This window comes from Sceloporus occidentalis, unplaced genomic scaffold (assembly GCF_023333645.1).
Source record: "Sceloporus occidentalis isolate IW3139 unplaced genomic scaffold, rSceOcc1.0.p SCAF_19, whole genome shotgun sequence".
Taxonomy (NCBI): Eukaryota; Metazoa; Chordata; class Lepidosauria; order Squamata; family Phrynosomatidae; genus Sceloporus; species Sceloporus occidentalis.
Window position 1 is genome coordinate 4,828,907 of NW_028316999.1, and position 20,822 is coordinate 4,849,728.

Sequence of the window (20,822 nt, forward strand, 5' to 3'; positions counted from 1 at the left end):
TCTCAATACCATTGCAGCGTGTGATAGTGTACTTATAGGTGATACATCAGTGGATTGTAGTTTGTTTATGTTTAGTTTCTGGTTGGCTAGCTGTTTTTAAGATAAAACAGGACTGTTTTGATCCAAGACAAAATCAAGTCTTTAATTGACGGTGATAACTTATATTGTGCCAACACAGAAACAGATATATAACCACGTTTGCATTTAGGGTTTCAGCGGTCTTGTCTTCAGATGTAAACTAATACACAGATAGGTATTGTGATATCAGTCCTTAAAATGAGCTTTTCTGGGAAAGTAAAGACCCAACATTAACTTTTATAACAAAAATATTTTGTTTAATTTCCCCAACCTTTTTAAACTGCTCTATAAAACTATGTAATTTTTAAATATCTGTTTATCCAGCTGCAGAACGTTTTGGCAAGGGTAAGTGCTAGTGCCTCTTTCGTTAATAATTCTATCTATTTAGAGTGTTCAGGGGGTTTCTTAACCCCTTAACGACAATGGGCGGTCCCTAAACCCATTGAAAACAATGCATTTTGAGCCCGTACATGTACGGGCTTTGTCATTAAGGGGTTAATAAATCCTTTCCAAACCCACATGGATATTTGCTTTGAGTTCATTATTCCCTAAACAAAGTACAGTAAAGCTGCCTCTTTGAACAAAATTCATTTTATTTGTTGCATGTCTGCTTTTTTAAGGGTGCTAATCTGGTTCCGCTGGAACTGCACTGAGCTGATCCTCATAATACATTGTTGAGTCTGTGACAGCAGAGTCAACTAGTCATATGAACCATATGTAGGTCAAACTTGGCCTGTCATAGAGTAGAAAGTTGATGCCACAGTATACTCACAAAATCTGAGTTAGGTTACTTGTTGCATGTATTTATAAATACAGTAATGCAGAACTCCTTACCTGGGAATTTATTTGCTTTGCTTATCAGTTAGCACATTGGGAGATATAGCTTCCTAGGCAGCTGTTTGGTAGATGGGGTGCGTAACCCTAAAGGCAAGACTTGAAAATAGGCACAAAAATACAGAAAGAGAAGCTCAGCCGAAAAAGCATATAAATTCGGATTTTGATGTACTACTGAACTGACACATAGTGGTTCCTTATTCATAGTAGTTATGTTTAGCTGAAATAAAGCAGAAACCAATACACCAGTAGAAAGTGCTTTTTAATAGTAACATTAATGTAGTGGCACAGACCCAGGGCCGGCCCAAGACAAAATGCCGCCTGGGGCGAAGTTTAAAATGCCCCCCCTCCCCCTTATCTACCCTTCCTCTCCCTCCCTCCCTATTATCTACCCTACCCCTCCTTGTACTTACCTTTCAGCAGTCCTGCAGCAAGTCTCCCTGCTCGGTCTCGGTGCCGGCTTGTAATGCTGAGTGCCGGAAATGTCATCTTCCAGCTCTCAGCATTACAAGCTGGGACCGAGGGCTCGCAGAGGAGAGAGAGAGAGAGGCACCCTGAACAGGTACTGACAACTTGGTAAGTGAAAACCACTCGGCGCCCCTCTCTCTTCCGCTTTAAAAAAATAAATAAATAATTTGCCCCACTCAGTTGCCCCACTCAGCTCCATTGTTGGGCCGGCCCTGCACAGACCATGCTGTCACCTAATCCAGCGGACCACTGGTAGGCTATGACTTTATGGGTAACCCATGCTGTTCTATATCAAAGCTCTATATCCTTCTTTATGATTGGTTTTGTAGGGAAAATACATTTTCACCTGAAGTCATACAGGACAAAAGGTGGGTTTATCTGTTCAGTAAAGCATGTTTTATTATCCAACAGAACATTTTCTTCCCTAGGTTAGATGTTAGACCACTGCAGCTGAAACGTTGAGGAATGTCTGAAGACAATGAGTCTTTCCATCCCGCAATTAATAACAGCAGACACTAATTTCTTAAAGGGTCAGTAATGACTAGTATGACTAATGCAGACAATCACATATGATACTTGGAGTAAGTTTCCAACGTGGAGAAATTTATACCATTCCAGAGCACAGGTTGAAGTAAATAACTGACTTAGATACAATGCAACCAAACTCTTCTTATTGATGGATATGGGCAAACAACTGGCCAGTGTGCTACCAGACAGACAGCAGGAAACTACTTTGTTATTGTTTTTTTTGTGTTAAAAAGCAAGGTGAAGGACAGAAGATCATAATTCTGCACAAATGTGTCAATCTCCTCAATCAGTGTTTCCTGGACATCTTTTTATAAGTCAAAGGTTATTTTGCTACAGGTATTACGGTATGGGTCTGTATCATCAAAAGTTTAACAGCAGAACTCTCTAAGTCTTGTTGTAATGACACCTTGTACATTGATCATTTATTACATGGAAACAATGAGCATGTCCATGGGAACAGGGAGAAAAAAAGTATTGCTGCATGCTTTGTGTACTGTACCGACAGTACTATAATTAATAAGCAGTGAATGCACATGTTTTGGAACCCTTTTATAGTCTCTTCTCCCCTTTATTGATGACAGTTTGTCTTAAGTGGCAAGGTTTATGGAAGACTGGAGGGAAGGTTTTTGTGTTTTATTTGCTAGGTGCAGGAACCTGACATGTAAGTATGTATGGTTGCTGACTTTTATGAGAGTCAAGAACTATACCCTCATTCCCTGCTTTGGTCTCCTATACCATGGCAAGCTGGGGGTTTCGCGTATTTTTGACCCTTTTTTTTTTTATATATAAAAACTTTATATCATCCAAAACATTTGCCCATGTATTCATGCAATAGACAGTAGGTGGTCAAGGAAACATTGTGTTTAATATAAAGTTTTATCCATTAGATGACATAATTTATATTAATACAAAATAAGTAGAAAAAGGATACAATATGTAATCTGGCATTGTCTTAATGGCGTGTAATAAGTTGGCAACAAAATACTGTTTACAGGTATTTTACAATTGTATGTACACTCCATAATACAAAATATAATACAAAGTGGTTTGCAGGTAGGCTGCCCTTGGGGACTGCATGTCTAATTCCACAGAAAGACACAGTGTATGTTTGGTGTATATTTTCCACATATTTTCCAGTTCCAGTTATTTACATGCCACTTAGAGGCAGTCATGTTAAACGCTGCACCAAGAGCCGGTGTGATAGTCATCTGGTGTCCAATCTTTACCGTGCACATTTGCTTCAGTGTCAATGCACGCTGACAGATGGTTACACTATGCACTGGTAATTTGGATCCGCTGTCCACTTTACTCCATAGGGAACAAAGAAAACAAGGCTGCAGCTGTGGTTTTATTTTGGCAAATAGTCTTTGCTTAGTGGACAATAAAAAAAAAAAAAATTACATCCCATTGTTATACGACGTTGTTTAAAAGTCAACAGGTCGAATCATCATTATTGTTGCTTTCAGAGAGTAGCCCGAACCTTTCCAGTAGTACCATTTGATTCCGTTAAACTTGTTTGTATTTTGTCCCAATGAATAATACATGCCATTCAAGTTGGAAGGACCACAAGCATCAAACCACCAGCCTGTAAAGGAACAGAAACATAATAAAGAGGTTACATATACAGTGAAATTATTAAAGCTATTTGGAGTAAAGTGCTAAATCAAGAGAAAACTACTGTATTTTAATGGAATTCAGTACTTTTTATGCATTGTGTGCTTATTTTGGCTAAAAAGCTAAAAAAAAAAAAAAGTTACTACATTTTTAGTTTAGAAACAAAAAAAATAACTCATAGCAAATTTGTGACTTAGACACTCTGTTACTACATAGATAAAGCAAATTTAAATCTGATACTCATAACTACAAGCTAACTTTGGCCAAACAATTGTGATGGGGACTTTAGCAACCACTTAAAATATAGAAGGTCTTTCCCAAGGCTCCATCCGAAGATGATACTGAATTTCAGTCATTGATGGACCCAGTAGCGTACCTGCCGGGGGGGGGGCAGTCCACACCGGGTGCTGCTCATCAGGGGGGTGCCAACTTGCCGGCACCCGGCACCCCTCCAGAGACGGACAGTAATGTCCGCCGTTGGAGGAGAAGGCTCGCAAGGGAGCGGTATCGGAGGTCTTTAACAGACCTCCGGCTCCCTTGAGTGATTTTAAGCCGGTTCCCTTGAACTGTTAAAGACCTCCGATACCGCTCCCTCGCGATCCACGCGGCAACTGCTGCTGTGCACCGGGGTTTGTTGTCAGATCCCAGCGCACAACACTGAAGCCGCGCCCACCGCCGTCCGTGCCCTCTGAACCGGAAGAAGACAGAAGAAGAGGAGCGAAGAGGAAGAAAAGGAGCTGACTGCTGTAAGAAGAAAAGAGGAAAGGTAGGAAATCATTCAGTGAGAGTGACAGTGAGAGTGGATTGGTATGCGTGGAATCTGTGGATTGGTAAGTGTGGATTGGTAAGTGTGGATTGGTAAGTGTGGATTGGTAAGGGTGGATTGGTAAGGGTGGATTGGTAAGGGTGGATTGGTAAGGGTGGATAGGTAAAGGTGTGAGAGTGATGGGTGTTATGGTGTACCATTTCCAATGTCTTTTTCATTATATAATTATGCTCTAAAGTACATCATAACTCCCATCACTCTATACTGTTCCATACAGTGGCAGAGCTTGGCCTTGCACCCCCACCGCAGGACTCCTGAAAGGTAAGTGAACTTCAAAGGGAGGAGAGGGCAGATAGTTAGGAGGGGGTATATAGGGAGAAGGGAGTGAGACGGGGGGATAGGGGGTAGATAGTGAGAAGGGGTAGATAGGGCAGAAGGGGGTGAGAATGGGTAGATAGGGAGAAAGGAGGGTAGCAAGAATATTGAAATAAAGAGTCAGAATGAGAGCGAAAATGAATGGATTAATGTGTGGATGAATTGTTTGAATGAGTGAGAGAATTAATGAATTTGTGAGAATGCATCAATGAATATGTGTAAATAATTTGTGTGAAAGAATAAATGATTGTGTGAATGAATTGTGTGAATGAAAGTGAATTAGTGAGTGACTGTAAAAGTGTTTGTGTTCATCATAGGTGTATAGTTGATTTGTCAAAAGGGCAAAGATGGTATAAGCAGGGTGTTTATGGTACAAAAATGGCACAGGCAGCGTGTTCATGGGACAAAGATGGCGTACACTCGGCTGTTTGGGAACAATGCTGACTCATGCTGGGCTGTTTGGGGGCAAAGATGGCACGTCCTATGTGTGTGTAATTTGGGTGCTGGTCAGGTTCTATGTGGGCAATGTGGACGCTGTTTTTTTTTGGAGGGTTATTAAAGAAAGCACTATTATATGTTCAGTAAATGTTATTTAAACTTATTTATTTTACTTATAAGTTATTAATTTATTTTTTCAGATTTCTTGTTGTTTACAGTTGACATACAGTTTACAAATTGGTGCAATAAATATTCTTAACATAATTTTGTAGATGTCTTTACATTTGGTGGGGGGGGCGTGCCACTTACAGGATCCGCCCCGGGTGCCAAATACTCTAGGTACGCCCCTGGATGGACCCCAAAGTAATTCAGTTTTAAGAATCTATGATCGAACACCAGGGTTCATGCTGTAGCTATATGTGAAAAACTGGTATTAGTTTGATTAATTGATGTTCTGAATGTTGGGAAAAGTCAAGAGCAGATAGCTGGGTTTATGTGTTTGTCTTAAATCCAGTTTAAAGGCCATCTGCATGGTATGTATTCCCTCGCTCATTGTCCCCAGGTTTCGCCTGACAAAGTACCATTTTGCTTTGCCAACTCGCCTTACTAATCACGGAAGTGCATTTTTGTCATATAAAGTAGATGTTTGACTAGTATTTTTAACTGATATTTTTCGAATATGTTTGCAATTTAATTTAATCTTCAGTTTAGTATTAGTAATTCTTCAAACACCCCTGTCTTCTCAAATTTTATGTGTAAAAGAAAAACCCTGAGGCCGTTAAAGCAATGCTATCGGTTTGAACGATAGAATATTGGTAATAATGATAGATAATATATAAATATATTCATACAATAATAGCCAACCACTATGGTGTGGGCAAAATCTGTTCCTTGACCTTTTCCCAGCAAGTTACCCCTAGTATCTGGACTGTCCCCTAAATTCTCCCAGTCTACAACATTTCTTTTATAAGCATGTCATGTTATAAGCAGTAGAACCCGAATGGGTTCACAAATACCACAGATCGAGAGACACTAACCTAACGTAGATGCTGCGTTTTTTTCAATTCATTGTCGGCTATGGAAAACTCTGAATGAACAGAGCCGTGTGCAGGTGCCAGTAAAAATAGGAAAAATGTGAAACACAAAACAGTTCCTACCTCCTGTTGCCATTTGTGAGCACTTGCAAATGCATTTGTCATTGTCTGCATCCTTTGTGCTAAAATCATTTCCTGGCTGGCTTATGCTATTTATTTTGCCCGCTGTCCCAGTGTATCCTTTGAGGTGAATCCTGTTGTAATTGAAAATGGAAAGACAGTTTGAGACAGAATTGAAGTACTGTTCATTTACATTAATGGAAACCTTTTTTTTAATTGCATGCCTAGAAACATACATCACACATTTTTCTATTCCATTCATTTCATCTCTTGAGCAATTTATCTTCTTGTAGGTTTACCATAAGAATTCTTATTATGAAGTATACTGGCAGTGTGGCCAGCAAATGGTTGCTTTCATATGACATCATAAATTAGTTTTCTTTTTTTATGCTTAAAACACACCACTGTCCAACAATGTGTCATTGTCGGTGCTGTTACATCAAATCATTTTTATGAAAATATTTCCTTAAATATATATATTTTTTTATATATACTGTATACACACATTTGAAATGACCAGTGGTAGACATACGGAGTGTACTAACTGGGAAGCAAGGCTTTACAGATGTTTCTAATGCGACTTAGTGATATAGTTATACAAAGAATGAAGATGGTAATACTTTTCATACCAACATGCAGATGCTTTAGTGTGGCTAGAGGCATGGCTAGTGGGTAGGACTTTGCAACTCTTTAGTTACTTATGAAAATAAGTAAGGCATATAGAAGAATACATTTCAGTCACCCAATTTAATCTGTTAGAACATTTTATGTCCTTCCTATACACAAATGGCAATGTGTAAATATGTCCAGGGCCAATATAAAGACCCCTCCAGTAACCTGTTCATTAACAGAAATGTACAAAGAACAAGCGGTTGTCCTTTAAGACCGGAAGAGCGAAGATTTCATACATAAACAGCTTCACGGTCCAAGGAGAAAAGTGACAAAACTCAAAACATTTATTGGAGTTGGGTTTTCAAAAGTAGGAAGGCTAAGTAGAAGGGTTGAATTTGATGGACTTTTTTTTCAACCCCAATTACTTGTAAAACTGTAGAACTCTGTGATGCACTCATACAACGTAAACTTTTTGAGGAAAATCAGGGGAGGAAAAATTGGATTTGGGGCCCAGAGAGGGAATTTTTCTCTTAAAGAGGAACACTTGAAAGGTATGCTTTTAGCGTTGATGTTTATCATTGTGTAAACTTCGCCTGAGGTTTCTATGCAAGACTGCTCTGTATGATTTCCCAGAAGACTTAATTCAATGTATATGTAAGTCCGCTGTTGCAAAAATGTACTGCAGTTATTAATAAACTCACAGTTTATGATGCTTCAAATATGTGCTTTTTTAAGAGGAAATGCCGTCTTAGCATCTTAATCTATGGTATTTGCACTTGAACTGTGCTGTTGGTTACTGATAAATGGGTCCATGGTGTGCTTTGCTTTTGTAAGCGTTTGTATCTGGCTTGAAGAATAAATTGTTAACACATGGCAAATAAAAAATCATATTTTGTTTGGATTTAAGACAAATGTATTTCTAAGATTACTCAAAATACTTTTAATTATTCTGAAAGTCAGTTTTTAAGTAACTACCCATTTATGTTGTCAACAGACAACATCCAGAAATGATCATCTTTGGTCCACTTATCTTACCGTAAAGTAAGATAAATTAAAAGTCTTAAAAAGAATTATTCGACTGTGCAAAGCGTGACTTATATCCACTACCAGAGACTCAATTTCAAAATGTTTTCTGATCACAGAACAGCTCTTTAGCTTTTGCCAGATTTCATAAAACAGTCTAGAAAGCAGTTTTTGAGGAGAAGAAAACATCTACCCCCTGCAGTCTTTCAGTCTGCGAGAAAATTGACCTCGTCATAGTTTACTGTTGCCATTACATTCAGCTGAACACCATAAGTCTCCGTATGTTTTTATTTTTTTTTAAAACATTTTTAAAGATTGTAATAAGAATTCTATCTTTGGAAGTAAAAATAAAGTGCTGTTTGCTCTACATAAAAAATTGAGATGGCAACCAGACCAGCTAAGCAAAATCCAGTTACATTAAACACACATCATGAAACAAAAAATCTAAGAAAACAGAGCTTTTTACATCATTGATTGAAAAGCAACTTACCTATATTTCTGTGCTTCATTTGCCAAATAGAAGTGTTCGTATAATGAAAATGCTTCATTTCCCTCCCAGTCTTTCAATTGGATTTTCAGAACATATTTTTGTAGATTGGTTAGTTGTGACACAATTTCATTTCCCAGCCAGTATTCTCCAGACACTTCACCAAATCCCTATTAATCAAATGGCATATGCTTAGCTTTTACAACATTCAAACTGTACTTCGTCCACATTATTCCTTTAGTTTTTACAGAATTATGCATTTCTAGAATTAACATGTCCCATTACTGTGAAATGATTCACTGTTTATATTAGGTCTGGGATTTGAAAATGGTTACACACTTTGTACGAGGCACAAGCTTCCGAGCGATACCAGTGTTATTAAAACATTACAGCTGCCACGAAGGGAGCCAGAAAGCAAGATATATCTGCATTAATGAGACGTAATAATCTTGCAAAGTTGCAAAAAAAGTGTTACTTTTTACAATGGATCACAGTTTCACAACTTCACGGACAATCCGTATGTAATTTGTCTTAAATCTCCATTTTCTGGATTATGATTTTTTATTTTTTTTTAAGATGATTGGTATATTGATGAAGTAATTGATGAATTACATCACCAATATAATTTAGTGGCACCAAACATAAATAAAATTGTTGGCTATATTAATAGTTACTGTTCTTAAAGAAAAAGTTCTGGATGTTGGCCAGAGCCAGTATTGTTTGGTGAAAACTACAGTTCTAAGCAAAGGTTCTAAGGTCCCAACTACGGTAAACGTTAAGTTGTGTGGCTGTTCTTTCTGCTTGGTATCTACCAAGACCAGAGTAAAATACTTTAAGACCCCCCTAATAACTTAGCTCAGGGCTACCCCACTGTAAACTCAGGATTGTCAGCTAAGCAAATAGCGAATTTCATGCGAAACACCAATAATAGTAAAAAAAAGGGAGTGGGCTCTGGATGAATATAAACATCTAGCTCTCTATTTACTGCCACCTACAGCTTCCCACTAACAAGATGATGAACAAAATAGTTCTAAAAAGCCCTTTCACGCTTAACATACATATTTTTTACAGGAAAATTAGCAATATGCACAAAACATTTTATTCATCTAGAGGTAACTTCTTGCCACAATTTTTTTTTTACTGGGGCAGTAATATCTTTTTTTATTTATTTTTTTGTATCTCAGACATTGATGCCAATTATATTTGAGAACCGTGCTTTTGGTTTTCTTATGAGTAAAATGCTCTTGGTTATTGTTGTTTTGAGAGGTAAAACACTGTTTTACCTCAGGGAAGCTAAGATCTGTGGCACAACTAGCATTATCTATACCACTTTCTGCCCTGATGTTCTTCCATTAAAATGAATGCCTGAACCAATCAACATCCAAAAATTTCTATCTACCACAACATAAGTTTTACATATGTTTATTTTGTTCACTTTCCTGGGTGTTGTTTGACAATTAAGTTAACAGCTTTAATGTCAATTTAATCCTGCTTCTGTTAAATGCAGGTTAATGTTGTGGGTTAACGCTCAGAGAATCGGTGCAAACTTCAGAATATATATATATATGCGTTTCATATTTGTTGTTGTACCTGTTTGTACTCTTTCCATGTTCGGTGGAAGTCAACACTGCCATCAAAACGCTTCTGAATGATAGTCCATCCACCGCCACCGGTTTTCATATCACAGTAAGTCTGTTGAGCAAAAGCAGTACGAAATCATTTAGAAAACTGTAGATCTTGCTTTAGTCTGCGTGATACTGATCATAATTGATCAGCACCTTTCATTAACTGAAGCAAATGCATACATATATTGACACCTGTCCTAAAATAATGAGGGGAAAAAAATCTAATACAGTATCTGGTCTTTGCGTTATCAGGCAGGTGTACAACTAGTTTCTACATATATGCTATGTTGGATTGGCTCGTGAAATCATTCCAAGAGTTAATCCCTTAGTACTGGAGCCTTGCAAGTTAAGTTTTAGTTGATAGCAGAAATGTCAGTCAGTGCCAAACATATTCCGTTATTCTCATTATTCTTAATTTCTTCCTATCATAAGCTAGGATTAATGGTTCGACTTTGTTTTGCTATGTAGCACTCGGCAATAACATATTTTTTTCATAGTGTTCCTATTGAAGAATGCTACTGTACTTCCCCTTGCGTTTGCCCCTGCACTTCATGGGGCATGATGTTTTGCCATATAACTGGTAGGAAAAAACAACTATGAAACCTGGAAACGAACTCAGGTCCGTGTTTGTTAGCATCTCGTAGATGCAAGTCGTTTGACCTAAACAATGGAAAGCTGAGGGGAAAAACAGGATCTCCGGTCAAAGCAGCTACACTAGCACGTTACAAAACAGTTCCAACACTCTTTACCCTTCTACAAAATATCACTATTACAAACTATTACCTACCTTGTTTAGATAAGTATTAATAAGTATGGAATACATATTTATAGTATGATTTTTAATATTTTAATTGTAATTTAGATATTCCAGTTCACACAGCTGAAATTCTTATTTTTTTTTGCTTTTTTTGTCCTTTTTTAACCTTTATTCTTTTGATTGCTATGTTGAAAACAGAGTCATCTATGAAGCCACATGGGGCTATTATTACAACATAAGTATTTCTGTTCATGAAAGCAATACTTCTCTATTATGCTGATAAATCTCAGATAAATTACTCTGTTGAGCTTGTGTAGCATAGAAATGATGTAACACAAGTATACAAACATATCTCATGCATAGAGTGTCATTGTAAACTCATACAGAGGACAGCTGTGTATTTACCCATTCAATATTCTTTATAAGAGATTTTCATGGTTTAGTTAATTACCCTGTATTACGGGTTTGTTTTCACAGGAGAGCACCTGAATTGCTTCTGAACAGTTTCTTACGGTTGTTAATTTTAACTTTATAGATGGAGATAAAAATGTATATTTTTTAGTATGTAGGTGGTACACATTCTTCCTGCAGTTTTTATATTTTGGGAAAAGAAAAACATACATACTGATTTGTATCAAACCCTTGTATGAACCTGATGAAGGACACATGTTGGGTTAATGGCTACTTATTACCCAGGTATAAGAGGCTATAGTGCATTCCACTTTAAATTTCTGACAGTATGGTAACGGACAAATATGAATAAAACAGAGTAAGTGTTGACAGCAAAGGAAAAAAAATAAGGTAAATATGAATGATTTTTAACTGAAGTTTGAGGCACCATTTATTTAACTTCAAATTATCACTTTGGGAAATGTATGAATGAAATATATATATATACATAATAATACTGAGTTTTTCACACCCTCTTAACACAAAATTATTTTCTAAAGAGGGGCTTTAGCTGGAGAACTGTGGTTTCAGCTCCCAACACTTCTCTATCCATTATTATGGACCAACACTGGCCTGGTTCTCCTGGTTCAGAATGGCAAAGCTGGTCTTGTATAATGCATAGTTACATCTGTAAGGAGACTTTAATAGAATCCTGTCAATTTAACTTTACGTTATACTGGGCAGGTCAAGCTCCTTCGTACAGCAGAAGCTCACAGTGGTTGTCCAATAATCATGTATTGAGGAGACAAGGAGCTGAAATGCATCTCACCTACGAAATCTCCTGCCAACTGTCCTTTTAGCAAACAGTTCCCTTAATATCTGTACCTGATCTGAATGGTTTATACAAGTCCACTGACTCGGTCTAAAAATATACTATTCAGTCTTGCACTTTGTGGGGAAAGGGCTGTGTTGTACCAATTTATCGAGTGCTTTGTGAGTCCAAGAACGTAGTGTGCTATGTACTCTTTAAAGTAAAAACTGCCACACTTAACGTGTGCAATTGTCTCTATTGGCTGTTTGCAAATCTCTTATGTTACAAGCACAGACTGCTGACAAACGCATACTGTGTACACATTAGTCTGTCGAATGCTGTTCTCACATGTCATAATATGTTAACTAAGAATTAAAACAAAAAGGGAAGGGAAGCACACCAGTGTTTATTCTGAAATTATCAGACAGCATTCCAAAAGACATAATGAAGACAAAGTATTGTAGTTCAATTTATATGTATACAAAAAGGCACTAGAAGAAAGAAACAGAAACTTCAAATGAACGACTTTACAATTTGCTAAAAGCCCGAAAGCAGAAAAGGTGTTAAATAGCTTGCAGATGCACATCAGTATAGCCTGTCCCAAGAGAGCAAATAATATATTATAGCTACACTGCTGTAGGCCACATACAACTTGCTGCTTTGATTTCATTTAGCTCATTATAATGAAAATAGTTTCCTCTGAAGTGCAAAAGGAACTGGGCAGGGAGAGCATGGGCACCCGGCTCCCATATGTCTGACTGGGCTACTTAATCATTACATGCTTGAAGAACAACATAAAAATAAACACGTAAAAAAGCCAGGTCCTTCAGAAAGAGAAAAAAGAAGACTATCCCGTCAGTCTTCTAATCGCCAGACTCACAATAAACTGTCTGTCGTTAGGACATCACCAGCAGTAGAGCATGTCTCCACACATAATAAAAATATACACTTCTGTAAACTAGCCAGACAGGGGTCAAAGCATCAGGATGATGATGCTCCGTGGCATTTTAAACCAACAAAGCAAGCAGGCATTTTCTTTATGCATTTGCCTGGTAACTGGCTCATGATATCTAAAGGAGTGATCGCAAATCTAAGTAATGAATTCATTAATAATATATCTGTTGAATGTCTGACTCATTGTTTTGGTGGACAGCTTCAGAAAATTGTACAAATATATTATTCACCCCGACCCCCCCAAAAAACAGATTAATGCCACACTTTTGTGGTGTCCTATGATCCCATTATAGAGCACTTTCTCTAACATGGTAGATTAGTGCAAAATAGTAGACATGTGCAAATGGGCCAAAAATGATTCACACAAATGTTTTGGTTCGTTTTTGGCCCATTTGTTTTCGAGCAATGAATTCTGTTCCATGCCCATTCAACTCAGATAAAATGTTTATTTCGGAAACAAAATTTGTTAACCGGTGGCCCACATTAATTCTCACTCTCTCACATTCTCATTCATTCTGTCACGCTTTCTAAATGTTTCCATGCCTCTTCTGCTGACAACTTTTGCTTCTGCATTGTCTTCATCTTCTCTCCTTTATTGTTTCTCTTCTATATTCACCCGTATCTCCGTGTACATAACGTGGTGTGAACCAAAAGTGCTATGATTTTGCCCTAAGGGGAACTTCACCCAAATCGAGAGAGAGGACGTCAGCGAAAGGTCCTCGATTTGGGCAGAAGTTCATCTTAAGGCTAAAATGGTGGCACTTTTAGTGACGTCCTCTCCTTGATCGGCAGATTGTACAAATCCGAATGCACAAGTCTACTAAATAGCGTTATCAGTACATCTCCACTAGACTAAACACACATCACTTAAAGCAGAGTGTATTTATCTGTATTTCTGTTTTCTCGAAAGACTTTGACTTGCCTTTAATTTCATTTATATTATTATGTTTTATGTTTATAGCACAATCACTTATTAATTGTTTTAACAAATATGCTTCCAAGAGATCCCAGTGTACCGGAGATAAGAAGACGGGAACATCACGTTGACATTAAAACTTAATTAGCTGAGAGCAACTAAAGCTTGTGTTTCAGGATCTACGCATAAACATAGCTCAAAGTCTTTTGCAAATTCTAAAATCTAGAAGTTTTGAACCCTTTACATTCATTTCAAGGAGCCATTAAAGCTGAAAGCTAACTTGGGTTTCTTTAGAAGATGCCAATATTCATCTACATTAGATTTAATTCTAGATTCCTTGGGAGTGAAATGTACATCTCGTAACGAACGGACAATACAAGACTGCGTGCCATCAGAAAGTTCCTTTTTCATAAGTTGTATGTGTGGTTAACTACAAGCATGTTAAGCATAGAAAATAAAAATCACAAATCCTACTTGGGGGTTAACCACTTAACAGTTCTGGTGAGACCATTTTTTTAGTTAGCAGCATCAAATATTTTGTCTCACTCAAAGTGCTCTCTCACCTAACATAAACACATAAGTTGTTGACATTCTTTAACATACTACTGTATTGGCTCGAATATAGGCCGCACTTTTTTCCCCCACTTTAAGTCTTTAAAGTGGGGGTGCGGCCTATATTCGGGGTCTAGCGCCCGACTGCGCCGGGCAGGCAGCGGGGTTAGGATACAGATCCCCCGCAGCGGAGGTTGTTTACCCGCATCGCCGCAGCCGGTGACCGTCCGCACGATGCGTTTTACCTCTGCCCACAAGACTTACCAGAGCAGACTCCCGGGTGTCTTGCGAGGCCGGCGGGGGACATCTACGCAATACGTGTATACAACTTCCGGTGCTGGCACATCCGCTGAGTGCCGGCACCGGAAGTTGTATACGCGTATTGCGTAGCTGTCCCCCGCCGGCCCCGCAAGACACCCGGGAGTCTGCTCTGGTAAGTCGGGGGGGGAGGAGGAGGACAGTGGCAGCATATCTCGGGGGGGAGGAGGAGGAGGACAGTGGCAGCATATTTCGGGGGGGGAACAGTGGCAGCATATCTCGGGGGGGGGGAAACTTTCTTTAAAAAAGCACCAAACTTTTAGGGTGCGGCCTATATACGGGGGCGGCCTATATCCGAGCCAATACGGTATATGGCAGTTTTAAAAAGGTTTGTAATATAAGATTCGTAGTACTATTTCAAGTTTTGGCATAAAGCGTTTGGCCTTCTGCAAGGGCTGAGATGGTCATGGGTTTCTTTGCCTTTTTTATAGGGTAAACTCTTGGCAGGATTGGACTTTTATTATGCAGAATGGTGTGATGACATGTTTCAACTCAAATCTAACTCATGGTTTAGCGAATGAAACATTAGTATGAAAAATGCTTTCAAATGCCCATTGCTCTTGAGTGAGATTACTGACTTTATTTTCCAAGTACAGATTTTTTTTAATTTTTTTTTTTTAACATTCCAGGCATCCCATCCATGATCATCTTTCAATGCCTTGGCAGATCCAAATGTGCCAGTGTGTGTGTGATCAGAAACACAAATGCTTTAGGATAAGTTAGTTAAAACCTTCAGAACAGGAAGTATCTGTCAAGCTTATCCATTAAGAAATAGTGTTTTAGATTCAATCCTATATGTACTAAGTATTGTGTAGTCATCTTGGAAATTTGCTTGGATGATACTGAAGCTGCATTTAAATTTTATCTTCATAAGAATATTTTTAGTAGACAAGTCTATTAACCATATTACCTTGACTTGTTCTGTAGTGTTTGGTACAGTTAAGGTATAGATGCCACTTGTAGTCAGTCCTGATTTATAAGCCTCAGCACAATCTTTAAATGTTATTTGTTCTTCTTTGGCTACAAATGAGGATCTTGGTGCTATAAAAAAGATAAATATGAATAATATGAAACTAGAATATAAAAGTGCATTTTTAAACCATTAAAATAATAAATATTTGCCATCCTTTTTTGCATATACTGTTAAAAAAAGAAAATCTATATGTTCTACAAAAATGTTTGTACTTAGACACATGATTTAAAATGTTATATTAAGAAGTATAACACAAAAGAGGAGAATTTTTTTTTTTTTTAGTAACCTTTAAAATTGATGTTTCCTTTAACGTATGCTGTGCGAGATCCACAGCACTGTAGAAAGACTGAGACCCAAAGGCAATGGGAATGACATTCTGCATTTATGATTGGAAACAAAGCTGCTATGGAAAGTGACAGACTTCACAGTGTGAATAGGAAGTCGTATACGAAATGTCTGTGTAGGTGGTACCGATGGGTGGGATAAGCCATTATTTCCCTAGTTTGGCATCTTTTTTTTTTAAATGTGACTTCTATTACTAATTTTTTTTTTTTTTTTAGAAACTCTAATTTCTGTTTTAAATAAATATCAATATCTTATAGGGTGCAGTATCAGTTTCTAAATTTAATACCCATATGGTTATGGAAATTGTTATGTTCTTAATGTTGTGATCCAAAGAAAGTTTAAGAACACTTGAAATAACAGTTTTGTTATTGTGCTAAACTAATCTTGTTTGGTATTCGTCCAGAACACCAGCTCTGTCCAAAACTTTTGTTTTCATCACATTTAATATTTCCGATGGCTTTATTATTTAGGACCTTTTGTTATGGGGGAAATAATAATGCAGAACAGTTTATTTACTTAATTATTTATAGAACACCTACACAGTGTTTTGCTTGTTTGCGTAGTTTGCACTGATGTACAATACAATGTTTTCTATTCGCTAAAGGGAGATTTGTCTTGAGAGTTGTGTTTCAGCTTCCTGACTTCACTATATATTATGAAGGTCCAACCACAGCGATCTTTTCTTATACAATGAACTGTGCATCATATAACTACACCAGCTTAGCTTTTCTTTCTGGAGGAACATATCAGTGTTAGATCTTTATAGTAAATAGTGAAGTTGAGGAGCTGAAGTCACAACTATCATGAGAACTATCCGTTTTGTGAATAGACCCCACTGTTTTGCTTTGTGTTTATCTAAATGATAGGCATCTTTTGGTTATAGCAGTTTGTGGTTCATGAGAAGAATGACAGACCTTATTTGAGATATAATTTATCGTCTACTCGAATTAAGCAGCAAATAAATTAATATTTCACAAAGCATGTGAAAAAAAATGAAATTTTAGTTAATGTTTTGCCTTTACATAGGTTCTAGGTTCTTCTCAAGAATATGCAAGAATTATCTGCTGTAGTTTACTTAAAACCACAATCCTAAAACATAAACAATGGGGCCTTTGGATGGGGCTTACTTATCACAAAGTACACAATAATAGTGGCCATTATATTCTATTCTAGCATGACGGGTGATGGGGTTTTTTCTCGCCTGTTTGTCCTCACTCTCTCATTGTTCTGTATGATACTCTACATACCATCTTGTGGTGCCATCCTCGTCAACAGATTATGTACAGTCTCCATCAAATCATGTTGTTGTTTCTGCAGGAAGGTGTTGTTGGCGGAAGCTGTGATGAGTTGTTTTTCTAGCTCCTCAATAATAGTATTTTGCTTGAAAACCAGGGCTTGAAGTGTATCCTTTTCCTCTTTCATTGCCTGAAGTTGTTCTGTGTGTTTATCTTCCATGCTTAGAACTTTCTTTTCTAAATAACTGATTAAACAGTGTCTGTTAGCACAATATTGTCAATGTACAGTACATCTTTTGTGATCAGATGCCAAGTCAAAATTGAGCAATGCATTTAAGAGTTGTGTTTTTAGTCTGGTTACTTGCCAGGTTTTGACCAGAATCTCAGGGTGAAGCTCTGCCTTCCTGAGGGCCCAGGTTAATATATTCAGTCTCTACGCAAAGGAGAATAGTATCCCCTATTCACTCTGAGTAGGTTCTGCCTACTTCCCATTCACTTTCTGCCCCGTTAGCTGTTCCATTATGTTGTTTTGCTCTTAAGTGTGTCTAGCTCTGCCCTCCTGAAACTCCTGGCGCCAAACGCTGAAAAGTTCCCAGGAATACATAAATAATGATATAACAAGCCAAAGGACTACCCTATTCGCTAGAACCCCAATTAGAAAACAATTATTTGTTAGAGTTGTAGCTATTTGTGATTTTGTAAGTTGCATGAAAATTCTCATTCATTTATTTAAGTACAGTTCACACACACACACGTATTATAGTATCACACATTATTTTGTATTTTTTTATTACTAAGGAGCAATCTGATCAATTCAAACATCAAATGTAGGAATATATATATATATATAATTATAGCAGCACATCAAGCAAATGTTAATTTCTAAAAACATTTTTGTTTTTTTCTTTTTGTTTTCACTTTTGCAAATGGAAGTAACGCAATTACCTAGAAATTGCATATTCTGAGAATGAGATTAGTTGTGCATTGATGAATATGGGCAATTTGTTTTTCATCTGTGATTTTAGGATTGCATTACATGCATCAAAACCGTTTTACCTTGAAAAGTAATACGTTAAATTTGTAATCTCATGTGTTAGCCACATATTGCACACCTAGTGCACAGGAAAGGCTGTATTAGACAGAGAGAGGGAATAATATGTCATTGTGTCTGTGGAAATGCTTTTTATCTCCGTCCTGAGGAAGAACCTATGAACTCTGGCACAATTGCTGTTTTATGAAAACAGATGGTATTTCCTCTATTGATCACTGGGGAAATGAGCGTTATTGCCGTAATAATCACCTTTTTAAAAAACATTTTGTAGGGTTGTTTGTAGACCAGTTTATGCTGCATGAAAATGAAATCTGTAACCAAAAACCAAGAGTATGTGGAACAAACATCTATAGTACTGTAGGCAAGTCATATGATTTACAAACTTGCTACTCATACAATAAAAGAGCCAAATGGTTTCTGAAGTGAAATCTCAAATATATATATATATATATATATATATATATATATATATATTTATAAATGTGCATTTTTATTTAATGCTAAAATCTTATTAAATAACTAGCAAAATATACTTATTTAAGACTGGAAAATTGAATTAGTAAATCAACCCTAATTCAATCGAGTGTGTCACAAAGCAAAACCATGTTAATCCCTAAATTTAATTTCCTAAATTATTTAGAAAAGTTTGTTTACGGATGTTCAATGGTTTGTTTTTATTGGCAACATGGCTGTCCGGTTGCTCTAAAACATAATCCATGGTATTCAGCTACACAAGTAGGCTGAGCATCATGGAGACTGTAGTTCAGTAGTTCATTGCCAAGTCTCAAGTGAAACAAAATCCAGATCAAGCAGCAGAACATGTAAGTTTAGTAACTTGGAAGAGTTTCTTTCAGGTTTCCCGCAACGGCTATCTCTGTCTCTCTCCTCTCACAACTCCGGTGTCCCACAACAAAAACATATTTTAGACCCACAACACACACCAGCTGAGCAAGCTTATTGTGGTATATTTCTTGTTTAAAGATAGTTAGAACAAGCTAAAAATGTAAATTGTGCTGTTTTTAGCCAATTCACCCCTTAGCCACATTTATATATAGACTCTAAACCGTTAATTTGATGCAGATTCTTAGGAGAGAACCAAAGATTTGCTTACTTTGCTTTCGTCTAGTTTTAGAATCTGCCACCAGAATGTTCTAAGCAAGCAACCATTTTCCACACAGCCACGTATAATACTGTGGATAATAGGTCATGTGCAAAGCGTAGGTTTGTATTTACTAAATAGCCAGAAATGGCTGTGCTTCTAGAAATTCCTATAAAATCAAAAAGTGTATACCGTGTTTAGTCAGTTTAACATAAATATTCTGTACCTGTTCTTGTCTTGTAGCTTGGTTATTTCACTTGTCTGATCTGATATTTGCCTTTCTAATTTGTTTGTTGAGAGGGAATGTTCCAAAAGCTGAAGTTCAAGTCGTGTCGTCTGATTAAAAACCTGTTTGAAAATGCATTAAATTAATTTATAGAGAATATCAGAACATATTTTATAATACAGTAGAGAGACTGTTGCTGGTCTCCTGAGTATACCAGACTCTAGCGCATAACTCATGTGCTGCGTTTTAAGCAAGAACGTTCTGATTTTAGGCTGTCCCACTTTAACAGGCAGTGTCCCTTATGGGCTAGTAAGGAAGATCACAGAATCTCCTTTGCTCGACCCACCGAGCTGCATTTGTCACATTTAAATGTTTCACATCGCTTATTTGAATATAAGACAAAGACAGTGTGAGTAAACCCAAAATGTAGCTTTTAAATTATTTAATTTATTGAATGTAAAGAGTTAATCGTCCATGTGAAAAAGTAATTGGCCCCTAAACCTGATAACTGATATCAGTTATCTGCGATAACTGGCAGCGAGTCTTTTACATTACTTTGTAAGACGGTTTCTATTTAATTGATGTTTAGATACAACAGGATTTGCAGTAATCATGCCTGGGTGTGTCTAGTGAAATTGAACACAATTATCAATGAAACGGAGCGATTACATTTTCATATAGGGGCAGGTAGGGTTAAATAGCTTTTTTTTCCTCCTATACATGAAATTGTGATTTCAAAACTGCATTTTGTGTTTACTTACATTATCTTTTTTGTCATATTAAAATTAGTAAGTGTGACAAATATGCAAAAACTGATGAAATCAGGAAGGGGCAAATAGTTTGTATCCTTCCTCCACGAAGCATATGACCAATAATCCTCAAAATATTTAAATACATTTTTAAGTTGTCTTATTTTGTAATCATACAAACATTTTTTTTAAGTATTCTATACCTAATTGTATGGTGGTGTTTGAAACAGTTACTGGTGTATGTTAAAAATGTGTGATGGGCAAGCGTGCATGACTTCCATAGAAAAAAAATTTCCTGCAACTTTCGGCATCTTCTCTGGTCACGCTGAGGAATTTTATTTATTTCATTGATGACGGTATTTAAAAAAGGAAATGCTTTGGAAGTGCGCGCACCACCAAGTAGGCTCTGCCTCGTCATACTGCCTCCTTCTCAGACAATGCCGC

The 20,822-nt window shown here is 37.2% G+C and overlaps 2 protein-coding genes across 2 annotated transcripts in view; one reads left to right on the forward strand and one right to left on the reverse strand.

The window, feature by feature from the left end:
• Positions 1–20,822, forward strand: part of LOC149302332 (microcephalin-like) — a 153,635-nt gene that overhangs the window by 63,213 nt on the left and 69,600 nt on the right. The gene's annotated exons all lie outside the window — the stretch shown is intronic.
• Positions 3,333–20,822, reverse strand: part of LOC149302333 (angiopoietin-2-like) — a 43,369-nt gene continuing 25,879 nt past the window's right edge. The window contains 7 exon segments of the mRNA XM_089482461.1: positions 3,333–3,493; positions 6,259–6,389; positions 8,381–8,547; positions 9,968–10,069; positions 15,611–15,720; positions 17,257–17,498; positions 19,630–19,751. Coding sequence (XP_089338587.1) covers positions 3,333–3,493; positions 6,259–6,389; positions 8,381–8,547; positions 9,968–10,069; positions 15,611–15,720; positions 17,257–17,498; positions 19,630–19,751 — 1,035 coding nt within the window.